This window comes from Eutrema salsugineum, unplaced genomic scaffold, assembly GCF_000478725.1.
Source record: "Eutrema salsugineum unplaced genomic scaffold, Eutsalg1_0 scaffold_3, whole genome shotgun sequence".
Lineage (NCBI taxonomy): Eukaryota > Viridiplantae > Streptophyta > Magnoliopsida > Brassicales > Brassicaceae > Eutrema > Eutrema salsugineum.
The window spans coordinates 7877230-7891530 of record NW_006256756.1 but is presented as its reverse complement, the minus strand read 5'-3'; the positions used below and the strand labels follow the sequence as shown (position 1 = coordinate 7891530).

The following is a 14301-nucleotide window of genomic DNA, read 5'->3' as shown; positions in this document are numbered from 1 at the left end:
GCGACAGATCAACCAATTTCTCATTCTTCTTAACACGTTTAGGTCAGGGGACTAAAAAATCGGTCATCTGTGATGAAGGCACGGGTAGTCGTTTACTCTTGCGAATAGCTCCCTGTCCTTCTGCTCCATTCTTAGATGTTTGGGCCATATGTTTTTCTTCCTATGTAAGACCAAGTGACCAACCAGGAGGATCAACGCCTGCTGGAATTTCGATCTCTGCCTCGGGATTTGCAGGTTCAAGAATAGTGTTTTGGGTCTCCAGCATGTCCTAGGATACATTAGTAATCAATAAAAATGTAGTCTATTATTTATATAACAGACTATGTTTCACACGTATATTTACAGAAAGTAATTGACTACTTAACGAACCTGTGGTTCTGGTGGGACATCTTTGTCGGCACCGGTTTGGTCATTGGCCTTTACAACCTTAGTATATTAACACAGATAGTCGACTACTAAGACCCATAAGCTATACCATATACAATAATAGATAGGCAACTATTCCACTCTAACCGGATCTTGAGGTGGGAGTCCAGAATCGATAGGTGCAACGTCGTTGACATCGGTTTGGTCGTTGGCCTCTAATACCTGAGATTATTACAGCAGATAGTTGATTACTAAGACCATCATTTATAACCGATAAACTATAATAAATAAGCAACTACTCGCACTAACCGGTCCTTGTGGTGGGAGTACAAAAATGAGAGGCGCGTGAATAGAGTTATCCTCAACGGTGTTTGTCTGCTCTGCCAGCTTGTCTTACGAAGGTAGTGAATAAACAATATGATCGGCGTTATTAACTATTTTATATATAGTAGTCAACTAGTTAGATAAACCTGATCGTATGGTGGGTCACTTGTGTTGACGTGTGTAACCCCATCGTCTCCCATTTGACGTGTGTTAACACTGCCGGACTGATTCTCCGAGACCTTTGGTTGACTTTCTGAAGGGTCTAGATTGACCTACCATAAACAAATAAATTCACAAGATACCTCATTTGAGTATATACTTACTAATAGTTGCCTACTTACCTGTACAGGTGGGGACAAAATAGGCTGAGTTTCTGAAGGGTCTACGTTGACCTACATTAACGAGACAAATTGTAAGTAAGTGCATTTTACATATATGCATACTAATAGTTGCCTACTTACCTGTACAGTTTCTGATAAATCAGAAAGAACAAACGCAATTTGGTTACTCGCGAGAGTAACATCGTTTTGGACGTCATCAACATCGACTTGCATTTGGTTAGACACGTCTACACCATCATCATCTTCCGTTCTATCTTCTTGGTCATCACCATCATTAGCTTCAACACCATCACCGACAGTACTATCAAAGCCGTCGTTACTTTCAGCAGAAGTACTGCTTGAATCTTTGGTCTTGGTAGCGTGATCAGAGGAAGATTTGGACTCCTCAGAGGAAGATACCTGCTGAAATCTAACGTGCTTCACTTTCTTAGTAGTCGATTTGACCCTACGAGCAGGCTTTCCTTTAGAAGGTGCTCCGACTTGGGATGAAGGGCCTTCTAGGCTCTGAATATATTCCTTAAAAGTGGACAAAGTGGACGAGACTTCGGAACAGAGTACAACAAAATCTGCACGAAGGCTTTTTATCTCTGTTAAGACCACTGCATTAGCACCTTTAACCTTATCAACAATGGAAGAAGCGGCAGTATCTAAATCCACATCGGAAGATGTATTCCGGGAAGATGACGCTGGTGTCTTAGGATGTTTTATATGAAGGTTTTCTTTTTCACCGCCATTCCATGTCTTCCTTGAAAAGTTTTGACCGTTATTGATTGCTGCCACTAAGTTGTCTACGCTTTCGTCTGGGACATCATCATCAAACTCCAGATCGGTGTCATCCAGAAGATGTTCATCGTCCGGTAAAATTGCTTTGACAGCCACCTGAAATTGCAAATAGGTTAGTAGACAACTACTGTCTATATGACTATAAATAATTGACTATTAAAACAGTCAATTATTGTCTACTTTTTACGGTTTTAATCAGAAACCCTGTATGGGTGAAGGACATCACAGTGTACTGATAATTGTCTAATAGTAGTCAACTATTGTGTATTTAAATGTGTTTAACATACCTTTTGATTATTGTCGAGAAACTTCACATGAGGCATAGAGATGTTAACAGGTTTCATAGCACCAGGACGTATACTTGGGGATTCATCTTCTTCATCCTCTTCATCTGTCAAAGTAGGCTTGCTTGATTTAGCTTTTAGCACACTCCAAAACGACCATCTGTAGTGCATGTAGAAAATCCTGAAAAGCACATGTTGGCTGACAAAGGTACGATGTGGTAGCTGTCCTAGATTTGATGCTGTTAATGGTCAGATCAAAAGATTTGCGACCCCAAAGATTTTCTAGAAGTAGGACATACAATACCATCGATGAGGAGTAAGCACGCCAACTTAAATCTGGTGTCTTTGTCTTTGTATGGTCGGCCAGCAAGGGTTGTCGCTATCCATCCAGGGGTTGCATTCCTATCAGAACCAAATAATTCAATGGTATACTCACTGACCTTGTCTTCCTTCAGCTTTTTCGGGGGAGGCAATTTGGAGCAATCTAAACCTGTCGTAATAGCGAACTCCCTAATAGAAAAGCGAATTGGCTGAACAGCGAAGAGACACCAAACCTCTTTATTCTTCTTTGTAACCAGCTGCCTTGACAAAATGAAGTGAAGGAATCTCACTGATGATGCAATCTTGTTGCCTGCTTCGATAAGTTTTCCAAATTGGGACAAGGACAACTTCTCAATATGGTCCTCTTCCAAAGCATAACTTATTGTGTCAAGATAATGTAGCTGGAAGTAGGTGTTCACCTTCTTATTCTCCGGTTCGTTGCCTAAGGCAAACAGTCTTTTCGGAAACCGGCTCATAGCTTAACTGCTGGACACAAAAAAGTTTAACTAAAGGTCATCAACTACCGTATGAAGATGAGAACTGTATATGTAAATACATGACTATTAGTAATCAGTTACCAGGTGAACATAATCGACTAGTATAATCGAGTATACAAATTGTATATGACATAGACTCGAAGGTTGTACCGATGTTTAATTTCTCAAACAAAAAGAATCGCGTGTTATATTATAGTTGTTTGATTATAAATGAGTACTTTTAACTAAAAAATTTCAGAACATATGATTTCATACTTTACCCAGAAAAACCTAGAGGAGAGCAAAACAAAACGAAAACACAAAAAACATAGATCTATTATTTGAGAAGAGACGATAACAATTAAGCCTCTAATTAGAAATACTAACAGAAAATATACGACTCGACTACTGGGGTAATTATATACTAATAGACCATAACCTAAAAATTGATATCTGCAAAATTCAATGACAACTTGTGCGTACGACGGCGGTGGCGAAGCGGGATCTACAGAAACTGAAAATACACTAAATGGAGAAATGTACAGTTACCAGAAAGGAGATGTGGCCGGAGGGAGAGATACGGCGACTGGGTCGTCGTTAATTGGTGCGGCGGATGGCTGTTCCGATGCGAGGAAAGAAGCAAAGGTGACCAGGAGACTTTTTAGGTTAAAGTAAGGCGTTTGGGAATATGAAAGAGAACAGGGAAGACGAAGAGAGAAATGACAGTTGCAAAATAAGTTCGTGGTCTGAGAGAAGAAAAAATGAGAAATGACAGAGTGAACTTATGAAGGGTAGTAAAGGAAGTTTTTTTCTACGGTTTTTTTAGAATTAAAAAAACGGTTATCAGTGCTTAAAGCAGTTGTGATACAAATTAAAGTAATTTAGGTGCCTAATTAAATATAATTTTTTTCAGATACTAACTTTAAAACATAGGCAATTACACTAAGTAGCTTGATAACAATAAACACATAATAACCCACAACATGTATTCGATTACAGTAGACAACTAATAATAGTCAACTACATTAGAGATGCTGAACTACAAACATAATAAGGACTGAAATATCGGAAACCTATGGGTCTAAAGAAAATTTTGCATGGTGGTACTGAACATACAGGTAGCAATGCTCATAGTACATTAGCTCATGCTTCAAACGGCAGATGGGGAAATCAACAGAAATGTGGGGCAAAGATATATGAGCATCAGGCACCACCATTTTCTTGATCAAATCCATAACTTTCTCACCAATGATAATCATGTGTTCCATTCTACTTCTCCAACCGAATACACGGTCTAACATTTACATCCCCCATGGGTAGTGACCAATTGCGGTAACACAGATTGCCAACATTAAGGTCGCCGAGTCAACTCCAGCTTTAGACGCCTGGGTTAAACATCTCAGAGAACCTTCGATATTATCGGCAACAGTTATTCTGCTCATGCCGCGGATATAGAGTGCAATTGGATTACCTAATGTAATCTCTGACTCAAACAATGTAGGGTAGCTCTAAATTAAACTGGGCCTTCTCACGAAAGCTGATCACAGATGGTTCCTTGAATGTTTGGTTCAGGAACTTACACGAACAAGCAAACAAACAAGCGTCTTTGGCAGATACCGTACCAACTTTTTGGAAAATGACAACGACTGCATCGCGAATCTGCGGAAGCACATTATTTGACAAAGGCTTCAGATCGGGTTTTCCTAGGCTCAACATATCCCTTCAAAACATAGCAGACAAATAGTTAGCTACCGAGAAAGAACGAGGTTGCTTCTACGCCACCAGGACGTAAACTGGTGGCCTTTGAGGAGAATATATTTCACAGTAGATGTGCTGAATGGAAGAGGCTAACTGTCACCAAGTTAAACATCAGTCAGATTGAATACAGTGTAATCGGAAGCGATGGGATGAATTACACGGTGAAATTGAAAAGTAAAACTTGCTTGTGCAAGTGGTTTGATATAGACAAGTATCTTTGTGTGCATGCCTTAGCCGCACTAGAGCATTACATGAAGCGGCCATAGAGAGAAGAGGATATAAACGTAGAGGACTTGTGTTCGAAGTATTATTTAACCGAGCAGTGGGCTTTTGCTTATAACAGAACGATTTATCCAGTCCCACACAAGTCACACTGGGTGTATCCGATGATATAAAGCAATTGAGTGCTTTACCCCTGGAACACGAGAAACAGAGGGGGGCAAAACAGCAGAAAAGGCATCCATCCGTTGGAGAGCGTCGACCGAAGTCTAAGAAGGCGAAGACGAGTAATAAGCGTCGCTCTGTATCTAATGGAGTTCATTCCTATTTTACTGCAGGTCAAAATGCTGGAGCTGAAAATGCTGCAGGTGCCTCTGAAAGTACTGCATGTGCCTCTGAAAGTACTGCAGGTGATAACGTAGTTTAGTTACTCTGAAATCTTGTATCTGGAAATGTGATGTTTTACTCGGGATTACTTGGTACAACTACAGTCGACTATTGTATTTGGAAATGTGATGTTTTACTATTTTTAAAAAAAAAATGAAATAAAGAAATAAAAAAATGAAACAAAAAAATACAAACGACGTGTCGTTTCGTTTTCCAACGGTGACTCCAAGAGTTTTTAGGGAGTTGTGCCCTATTTTATTTAACATAGACCCAAGAAGTATCTGAAACACATTTTGTCTCCTATCGCAAAGCAAGTAGGGATTTATGATTTGCCCATCGAGATGAAAACCAAAATACTAAAGATGATAATAAGTAATTGCGTACGAGATTACTGTTTTGCTAAAGTGGCCCTTAGGAATTTTAACGAAATCTCCAAGGATCCAATCTTCCTACGGAGCGTGGATCTGTTAACCGTGCTCTTACCTTGGGTCTTTGATATGGCATAGATGAGAATGTTTAAGGACAGATGTTTGGCAGCAGGTAATCCAACGGCTTTATTTGAAAAAGGTCTTTCAATTATTTTCTATGACCGTAATATCTAGGCAGAGATGGCTATGATTAAGGAGTCAGTGGAAGTGGGATGCTCTATGGTTAAATACTGCCACAAAATGCTTGTTCTCATCATGTCCAGATGCGAAGTAAGCTTAACATCTGTGACAAATACTACCCGGGCGGAGGCAGTACAAATGCTTCGAACAATGGAACATTCAAGCCCGAGGGGTTTCAACGCTAACCCTCTGCAAGTGTTTGAAGAAAATGTTACTTTAGTTTTTCACAAAGCTTGTAACTTGCACTGCGGAAACATGGACTTACCCCACAGTTGTCTTGTTATATACGGATCCATGGAGGAACCCACCAATATGTGAGATACTTGCTACTGGACAATGCAGGCGGCAAAATTCAGTCAAATTATTATGAGGTTCCTGAAGGAGTGGCCAAATTGATACTCTCACTGTTCTTCGCAATGGAGTGGCATATCTATTGTTTTCTCTCTCAAATTGATGTTCTAAGAAGTTTGATGGAAAATCGAAGTGTTTGTTGTTACTTAGACTATTTATTTTCTAGTAGACAATTTATTTTCTAATAGACAATTTGTAAACAATGCTAAAAAATAAAATAAAATGATGTGTAGCTTGTAAGTGTATCAACAATGTAAATGTTTAGTTTTGGTCAGGAAAACTTGGTATAACTACGCTCTAGTTATAATGTTTAGTACGGACATTTGTTGTTCTGTCAAACACAAATAATTGTGAATTGGGGAGGAGAAGCAAGAGCGAAAAAGCGAAAAAGTTGTGTAAAAGAAAAGTGAAAGTAGTACTTTAAGGTCAGAGAATGTCGTCTAAAAGTTAAAAACCCGATGAAATGTTCGTCAAAAGAAGAGAAAGTGATCATGTGTCAGGTAGAATATTATTGTAATAATAGGAAATATTTTTTAAAAGAGACTTGTTTACAGGTGACATCGTTTTAGAAGAGGTTAACCAACCCTTAACCACCAATAAACCAATTTAAACCGATTTCATAATTTGAGGATGTCAAAATACGAGCACGATAATAATCAGTATTTTAAAATATGGTCATTTTCATGCTAATACTTATCATGGACTAAGAACCAGTGTTTTAAAATAATGAAAATTATGAAAAAATGATACCAATCTCACCACACCCGACACTTAAGTGTCTTATGCTTCTATAGTCACATCGTCAAGCTTAGGCCATCAATGATGGAAAGAATACGTATCATAATTTTCTTCGAATTTTGTTTGATGAACACGTTGATAAATTGATTTGATAACCACTAATGAATCATATAACTGGAATATATTATTTAAAATTCAGTATTATTGCGAATACGGTATATCCATCAAAAGTACAACTATGTGAACGCTGAGTATAACTGGAAAAGAAGGCACAACTACGTTTTACATTCCCAGTTACAATAAACGACATGTGTCCATAATAAAATAAATTATGTCAGCCACACGTGAGTTACGACAGGTGTTCTTTACCTGAACACGTGTCCATGTGTCAGGTCGAATATTATTATAATAATAGAAAATAAGATTAAAAGATACTCGTTTCCATGTGGCGTCGTTTTAGAAGAGGTTAACCAACCCTTAACCACCAATAGACCAATTTAAACTGATTTCATAATTTGGAGATGACAAAATACGACCACGATAATAATCAGTATTTTAAAATATGGTCGTTTTTATAGTAACACTTATCAGGGACTACGGACCAGGGTTTTAAAATAATAAAAATTATGAACAAATGATACGAATCTCACCACACCCGACATTTAAGTGTCTTATGCTTCTATAGTCACATTGTCAAGCTTAGGCAATCAATAATGGAAAGAATACGTATCATAATTTTCCTCGAATTTTGTTTGATGAACACGTTGATAAATTGATTTTATAACCACTAATGAATCGTATAACCAGAATATATTATTTAAAATTCAGTATTACTGCGAATACAGTATATTCACCAAAAGTACAACTATATGGACGATGAGTATAACTGGAAAACAAGGCACAACTACGTTTTAAATTCCCAGTTACAATAAACGACATGTGTTTTTACTTGAACACGTGTCTAATAGGCTGGAACAAATAGACCCCCCTACAATTATTTATTAATTCTCGGGTTTTTCCACGAAACTCAAATTTTGGTCCCCCCCCCCCCCCCCCCCCCCAACAGCCATTTCCAATTTTGAGTTTCCCCCCCCCCCCCAAAACAGATATTTTCAATTTTGAGTTTCCCCAACATCAAAATTCAATAAAATATCCGGGTTTAAGCACAAAACAATCAAAACACAAAACACTCAGTTTTTGCAAAATAACTATTTCTTGCAAGAATGCCAAGTCTCGGCTCGTTGTCTGACTCGGAGCTTTCAAGCAGGAGCCCTCCACCTGAATTGTACGATAATTCTCAAAGCCCGCTATTTTGTTATTGTCATCGTCAATCAATCATCAAAACTTTCCACACCGTTTTGGATCCGGTGAAGAAGATTCTTCACTTGCAATACGGAATACATAAGGCAAGTTCAGTTGTTGATTGCTTTTAATTTTGTACCAAAAATATCTATACGGCTTGTATCATGTAGAATCTCGGATATCATCTTTTCAAGTGGTGTGATGAGGCGATGCTAGAAGAGATTCAAGATGTTCGGTATGATTTGACCGAGATGCAAGGCCGGAGTGGTTGGACTAGAACAATGAACCGGATTCACTCGACGGAGATTTCCCAGCTACATGAATCGGTAAACACCCTGAAGGAGGAAATGGTTGAGGCAAGGAGGTCTCATGCTCTCCTTTATGAAGTGGTTTGTGACTGGGTTTTGAAGGAAATGGATAGAGAATTCGAATAGACGCGACGAGATAGGATATTTAAGGAAGTTAAGGACATGGTAGTTCTATATGTTTTTGCTGTGGCTTCGGTTTCTTTAACTATCTACCTGTACAAGTAGTTATGATTCATGGTTCTACTCAAGACTTACTCAATTTTTGGAAAAACATGTGGTTACACTAAATGATACTGGGTATAACATATTTTTAATTTTTGGAAAAACATTTGGTTACACCAAATGATGCTGAGTATTACATATTTTCAATTTTCGGAAAAGCATTTAGTTACACCAAATGATACTGAGTATTACATATTTTCAATTTTTTCAAAATATGTTGTTACACCAAATGATACTGAGTGTTATATATTTTTAATTTTCCAGAAATTTTCAATTTTCCGAAAAACATGTGGTTACAACAAATGATACTGAGTATTACATATTTTCAATTTTTCAAAAACATGTGGTTACACCAAATGATACTGAGTATTACATATTTTCAAATTTCCGAAAAACAAGTGGTTGCACCAAATGATACTGAGTTATCCCGATATATTAGGGTTTACTTATATATCGACTGAGATAATATAGTGGATAGAATAACACATGTAGATTTAATAATAATTTTTTTATAAACAAATATTTTACAATAATATTTTTTTAATAATAAAATATTTTACAATGGAAAACAGTAAAACATAAAATTCATTATTTTAGGGTGAAAACGCCATGAATTAATTCATGGCATGTGCCTCGGTCATCAAGCGGGCCTCCTTCTCGAACCTCTCCATTTCCAAGACGCACATTCGGGCGATGTCTTCGAGGTAGTGGTCCTCTTCCTTCACCTTAGGGTGAAGCAGCATGTCATAGAGCGCTTGGAAGAGTTCCTTCACCATTGTTTCAACCCTCTAGGTAGCGGTGACGAGTAGCAGATGGAAGACGCGGGGTTTGTCGATGTTGGGGTGCAGAATTGGCGTCTTCCACGACACCATTGGTGGTCTGAAGGGGTACTCTGGTGGGAAATGGATGGAGATGAAGAAGATGCCCCCTTCGTATGGACTCCTAGGGGGGCCCAACAGCGTTGCTTGCCATTCGTAAATGTCTTCTGCCACCGGCCCTGCACTGAACTCACTCACCAGAAACTGCAGCAACTCCCTCAGATGAGTCATGATCCACGACTTACGGGCTAATTTGAAGTGATAAAGAGAGCAACGATAGCACTAAATAGAGAGAAGATGATTTAGAAGATAGATATGAGTGAGAGAGAGACTGAGTTATATTTATAGAAAGAGAAAGAAAAACCCTAGGGTGCAACTCATGGAATAAATACCCTTCAACCGTTCAGCCTTATCGTGCGGAGAAGTTAAAAGTCACATCTCTCTCTCCCTTAATTAAATCCAAAAATACTTCTTTACTTAATGTAGTGGTAAAAATCAAATACAGTATTGGTAGTTGTACCAGTCTTACGGCAGTTCATGAGAGCAATAACCTTTCATTAACTGTCGTAAGACTGATACAACTACCAACACTAATTTGACCGTTCTCTCTTTCATCCATGCAACAATGAAACGCGACGTGATTATCTTTTAGACAGTTATTATTATATATTTATTTACTTTTACAGAGATAAATAAACGCGTCGTTCCCTCTTTCCTCATCTTTCGTCCATGCAACGTGTCTATACAATAAATAATTCCTCTCACGTGAGTAAATGCTGAGTAGACAAATATCTGAATACCTCAGTAATCCAGAAAAATATCCGAATATTGCAGTATATGAGTAAAAATCATATATTTTCAATAACGCATTAATGAGAGTAGCAGTTATTCCTCTCTCTCATACGATCGCGTTTACTCAACGAGACTACTCATTTCCTCCATTTTCTATTATAAGTTCGCTAATCAAATCCATACAGAAAGAAGTTCCTAAATCAATTCTACTTCTTCATTACTTTCCCAAATCCATCACTCTTTCCTTCCTCCTCTCTCTTAGGGTTCAGATTTTCCGTTTATATTATAAAATCCATCATTTTCTCTTAGGGTTTCAGATCTTTCACAAAACTCGGCCTCGACCACTTTCATAGATAAATCCATCGCAGAGTACTCGTACCTACTAGTCCTACCAGACGAACTACTGGAAAAGGTTCTGGCAAAGTCGGCTAACACAATTGGTGACCAAATACGGATTCGCTCGATTTGTCATAGGTTCAACGACTGCACCAGAGGCTCTTGCTTCTACGCTGAAGTTGATCCTTTTAATATGAGTCATCCAGTGGATCAAGATGTCCATATCATCATTGATGTATTCAGAGAGTTCTATGATGCACGAAATCCAGGCATGCTTTTCATGCGAGGTATGCAACTCTATTTTCATCGACATAATTTTGGTGAGATTCTACTGATAAAGGATGCGGCGGATAGAGGGTACACGCGTGCAGTATATGTTTACAGGATGATCATGAAACTTGTTATGGAACATCCCGAGGGTGATGAGTATCTCATCAAACTAAGCCGGGAAACAATAAGGAAGTGCAACTGCGAGCTCGTTGAAGAAGTATATCTTGGTTGGCCAATGGCGTTGCTAGAAATGTTTGATGAAAGCCACCGTCGCTTTTTACCGCGCCTCAATACTCTTATCCACTGTCCGTGTGGTACAGTTAACCGATAGGAGCGTTGGTGGAATGATGAGTATAAACCAGGGAACATCTGCAACTACTGCTTCTTAACTCGCGAATGCGGAAGGTTCTTCCTATATGTGTACCGGGTAGTTAGGGTTTTTCCTGAAATGGTCAACTGATGAATTTGTCTGTTGTTTTGTGTCTTATGTTTTTTTGTTTTTTGTACTTCTGTATGTTCTGGATTCCTTATGTATACAATTCGTAATGTTTTGTACTCCCTTATGTTGTGTATAAACATTATTATAATAATTTTAACTCGAACTGTTTAGGCCTAGTATTCCGCATATATAAGTGGTTACACCAAATAATACTAAGATAGTTACACCAAATAATACTAGGTTATACAATTTTCATGTGGTTTTACCAATAATACCAAGTTTTCCAATATTTAGTTTTTAATAATCCAAAATCAATAATAAAAATAGAAGTACACACCCTAATACAGTTCAATACAAATACAAATACATATATCAAATGTCAAAGGAGACTTAACGTCTCTGCCTTGTGTTTGGCCCTAGCTTCGATTGCTCTTGTTTCCGTTTACCTGTACCCACTTCTGCATTCACAGCGTCAGCACCGTCTGGTTCAACCTACACATACCAAGTAATACAACATAATGTTACCACAAAATATTAAGTATTACCATAGACTTTACTCTTCAAACTTCAATACCTCTTTAGTTCTAAGCAGGTATGGAGATCAGGCTACAAGCTGCTCCGCCTCCTTCTGCTTCGTCTCTTTCATCTCCGCCTCATTCAGCTCCGCGACATTCATCTCCGGCTCTTTCTGCTCCGCCTCCTTCTGCTCTGCCTCCTTCTGCTCCGGTTCCTTCTGCTTCTTCTTCGGCTGTTTCTGCTTCCTCGCTTTCTCAGTTGTCACCACACTTTCAAGTTTCTCTCCACCTTGTTCATGTTCAAGTTCTACATCATTTCAAAAAATTTCTCCTCCCTCATCTCCTGGTCCTTCCCTTTCTCTTCTTGTCTCTTTTACATATTGTTCTACAGAGCAGAGTCTTGTATCAAAGCCATCCATTCGGGCACTGATTCGGAGAAACTGAGCGCCCATACTCTTCTGCAGGCTCTGAATCTGTTCCACCAATCCAAGAGGCGCCACATTCTCCGTCCCCACATTATTCTTAGCCGCTGCCGGATGGTTTACCCACTCCTTATTATCTCGGGCATCAACATCGATCTTGCATATCTCTTTCCAGAATATCGGCTTCTTTTCCTTAACTAAACGCCTCGTCCAATTTTCAGGAACGATATCTCCGACATCTTCCTCTTCATTCATCTCCATGACTCCAGCAAGCATAATTACCGCATCCTCGGATAGTTGCAGTATACTCTCGATGACCTTAGTGTTACCCAGTGTTTCATAGAGTTCCGACAAAGGGAAACCTTTTAGGGTGAATGATTGGAACTTCTGCCTGCACATCCGGGGACAATCCCTCTCTGATCCTCTAACTTCGTCTCTGTATTTGTTCTTCAGACATGGGAAGGCCTCAAAAGCTAGCAACTACACATAAACCCAACAAATTACACTTAAGCTGATAGTATTACATACTTACAAATTCTTTATAATGTGACATACCTCCAAGGGAGTAACAAAGCTTGGAAATGTCCAGGCATCTGTTTCGACGACCCCTTTGAAATGCCTCATTGTATGCTCAATATCCTTCATATTTACATCGAATGAATACCTACCCCAAGGAAACCTTTTACAAGCCTCAAGATCATCCACAATCCTCAGGAATAAGGGGTCAACAGATGGTGCTCCCTTACCGTTTTTTGTTTTCCCACTAATTATAGAGGATAAGAAGTAGGCGACACACATCTTCAACCGATCAGGATGAGCTAGCTCTCGCATCGACTCTAGATTTTTCTCAACAGCAGCAAGGGAGGGGACGGTTTCCTAGAAATATCTATTCTTAAATGAGAACTTCCTATGCTCTCATCCTCAGGGTACGGTAGACAGTTTAATCCACACAAAAGGGCATGCTCTCTAAGGGAAATAGCAAATTGGTACGCCATTCACTACAAACCAAGCTTCCCTCTTCTTATTTGTGTTTGCTGTCTAAAGAAGAAGCAACCACATTCCCATCATCTTGTGTGTCGTATCCTCATGCATGCCCCCATGCAGTTGCCAAAAGTGCTTGAACTGTGGGTGTTCTGTAAACCATATCAGCTCGTGGGGTTCGTTCAAGGTCTAGGAACTCCAATTTCGCAACAGCTTTGTGGATATAACCTCTTGTTCCCAGCTTTATTGCATTATGATAGTGACTGGGCTTGAAGAACTGGTTTCCCTCCTCCTCAGCCTCAGTTTCTGTATTTTCAGTAGTGTTCTGCCACAACACTATCTGATTATTACCCGTCTCTGAATCGGCAACTCCTTCTACCATTTTCTCCTGCGACGATTCGGAATCTGAGTACTGTTCTTGTCTAGCATATCTTAACACTCTTTCGATACCAGCCATGAGTCCTATTTTGTAATTACCAACCGAATAGAGAACATATAAATCGAATTTTTGATTCTACACAAAATCGAGTTCAAATCTACAAGAGAAATCAGAGGACAAATCAGAAGACGAAGACGAACGAACCTGATTTAGCGTTGATTCAAGACAGTCAGTAGCAAATCACTCGTAGTTGTCCCAGAGAATACTAGACGAAGACAACGATGAGAGGACGATTTCGAAATTTGATATTTTTTTTTAATTTTCCAAGTATAATTGCTATTTAGGGGTTGACTTACCACAATTTTGACCGAAGACCCGATTTCTTTGGATTTAATCCGATATGACAGACTGAGTGTAGATCTTCGTGGTTGGGTTCATAAATATGCAATTTTACTGAGGACCCCCATGTATTTCACCGCTTTTCTTCCTTTTTCTTCCTTTAAAATAAATCGAAAACAAATTAAATATTATGAAGAGAAGATATAAGAATTTCTTTAATGC

At 38.8% G+C, this 14301-nt stretch overlaps 2 protein-coding genes across 2 annotated transcripts; both read right to left on the bottom strand.

The window, feature by feature from the left end:
- Nucleotides 1-160: 160 nt before the first annotated feature.
- LOC112085344 lies at nt 161-2895 on the bottom strand. Its single transcript, XM_024154552.1, has 8 exons — nt 2403-2895; nt 2102-2337; nt 1152-1910; nt 1032-1082; nt 837-962; nt 514-588; nt 370-426; nt 161-268 (listed from the first exon to the last, which is right to left on the bottom strand). Exons 1-8 carry the CDS (start codon nt 2893-2895, stop codon nt 161-163), a joined length of 1905 nt encoding a protein of 634 aa, XP_024010320.1.
- An 8938-nt stretch (nt 2896-11833) lies between these two features.
- Nucleotides 11834-13211, bottom strand: LOC112085343 (uncharacterized protein At3g43530-like). The gene is made up of 4 exons (XM_024154551.1): nt 12936-13211; nt 12413-12860; nt 12054-12247; nt 11834-11935 (listed from the first exon to the last, which is right to left on the bottom strand). The coding sequence occupies exons 1-4, from the start codon at nt 13209-13211 to the stop codon at nt 11834-11836; spliced, it is 1020 nt and encodes a 339-aa protein (XP_024010319.1).
- Between the last annotated feature and the right edge of the window lie 1090 nt (nt 13212-14301).

Coding starts and splice junctions, on each gene's coding strand:
- LOC112085343 (XM_024154551.1), bottom strand. CDS start 13,211: ATGCGAGAGCTAGCTCATCCTGATCGGTTGAAGATGTGTGTCGCCTAC. Junction 12,861..12,935: donor GCTTTGTTACTCCCTTGGAG/GTATGTCACATT, acceptor GTTTATGTGTAG/TTGCTAGCTTTTGAGGCCTT. Junction 12,248..12,412: donor GATTCAGAGCCTGCAGAAGA/GTATGGGCGCTC, acceptor AACATGAACAAG/GTGGAGAGAAACTTGAAAGT.
- LOC112085344 (XM_024154552.1), bottom strand. CDS start 2,895: ATGAGCCGGTTTCCGAAAAGACTGTTTGCCTTAGGCAACGAACCGGAG. Junction 1,083..1,151: donor ATTTATCAGAAACTGTACAG/GTAAGTAGGCAA, acceptor TCGTTAATGTAG/GTCAACGTAGACCCTTCAGA. Junction 427..513: donor GACTCCCACCTCAAGATCCG/GTTAGAGTGGAA, acceptor TAATATACTAAG/GTTGTAAAGGCCAATGACCA.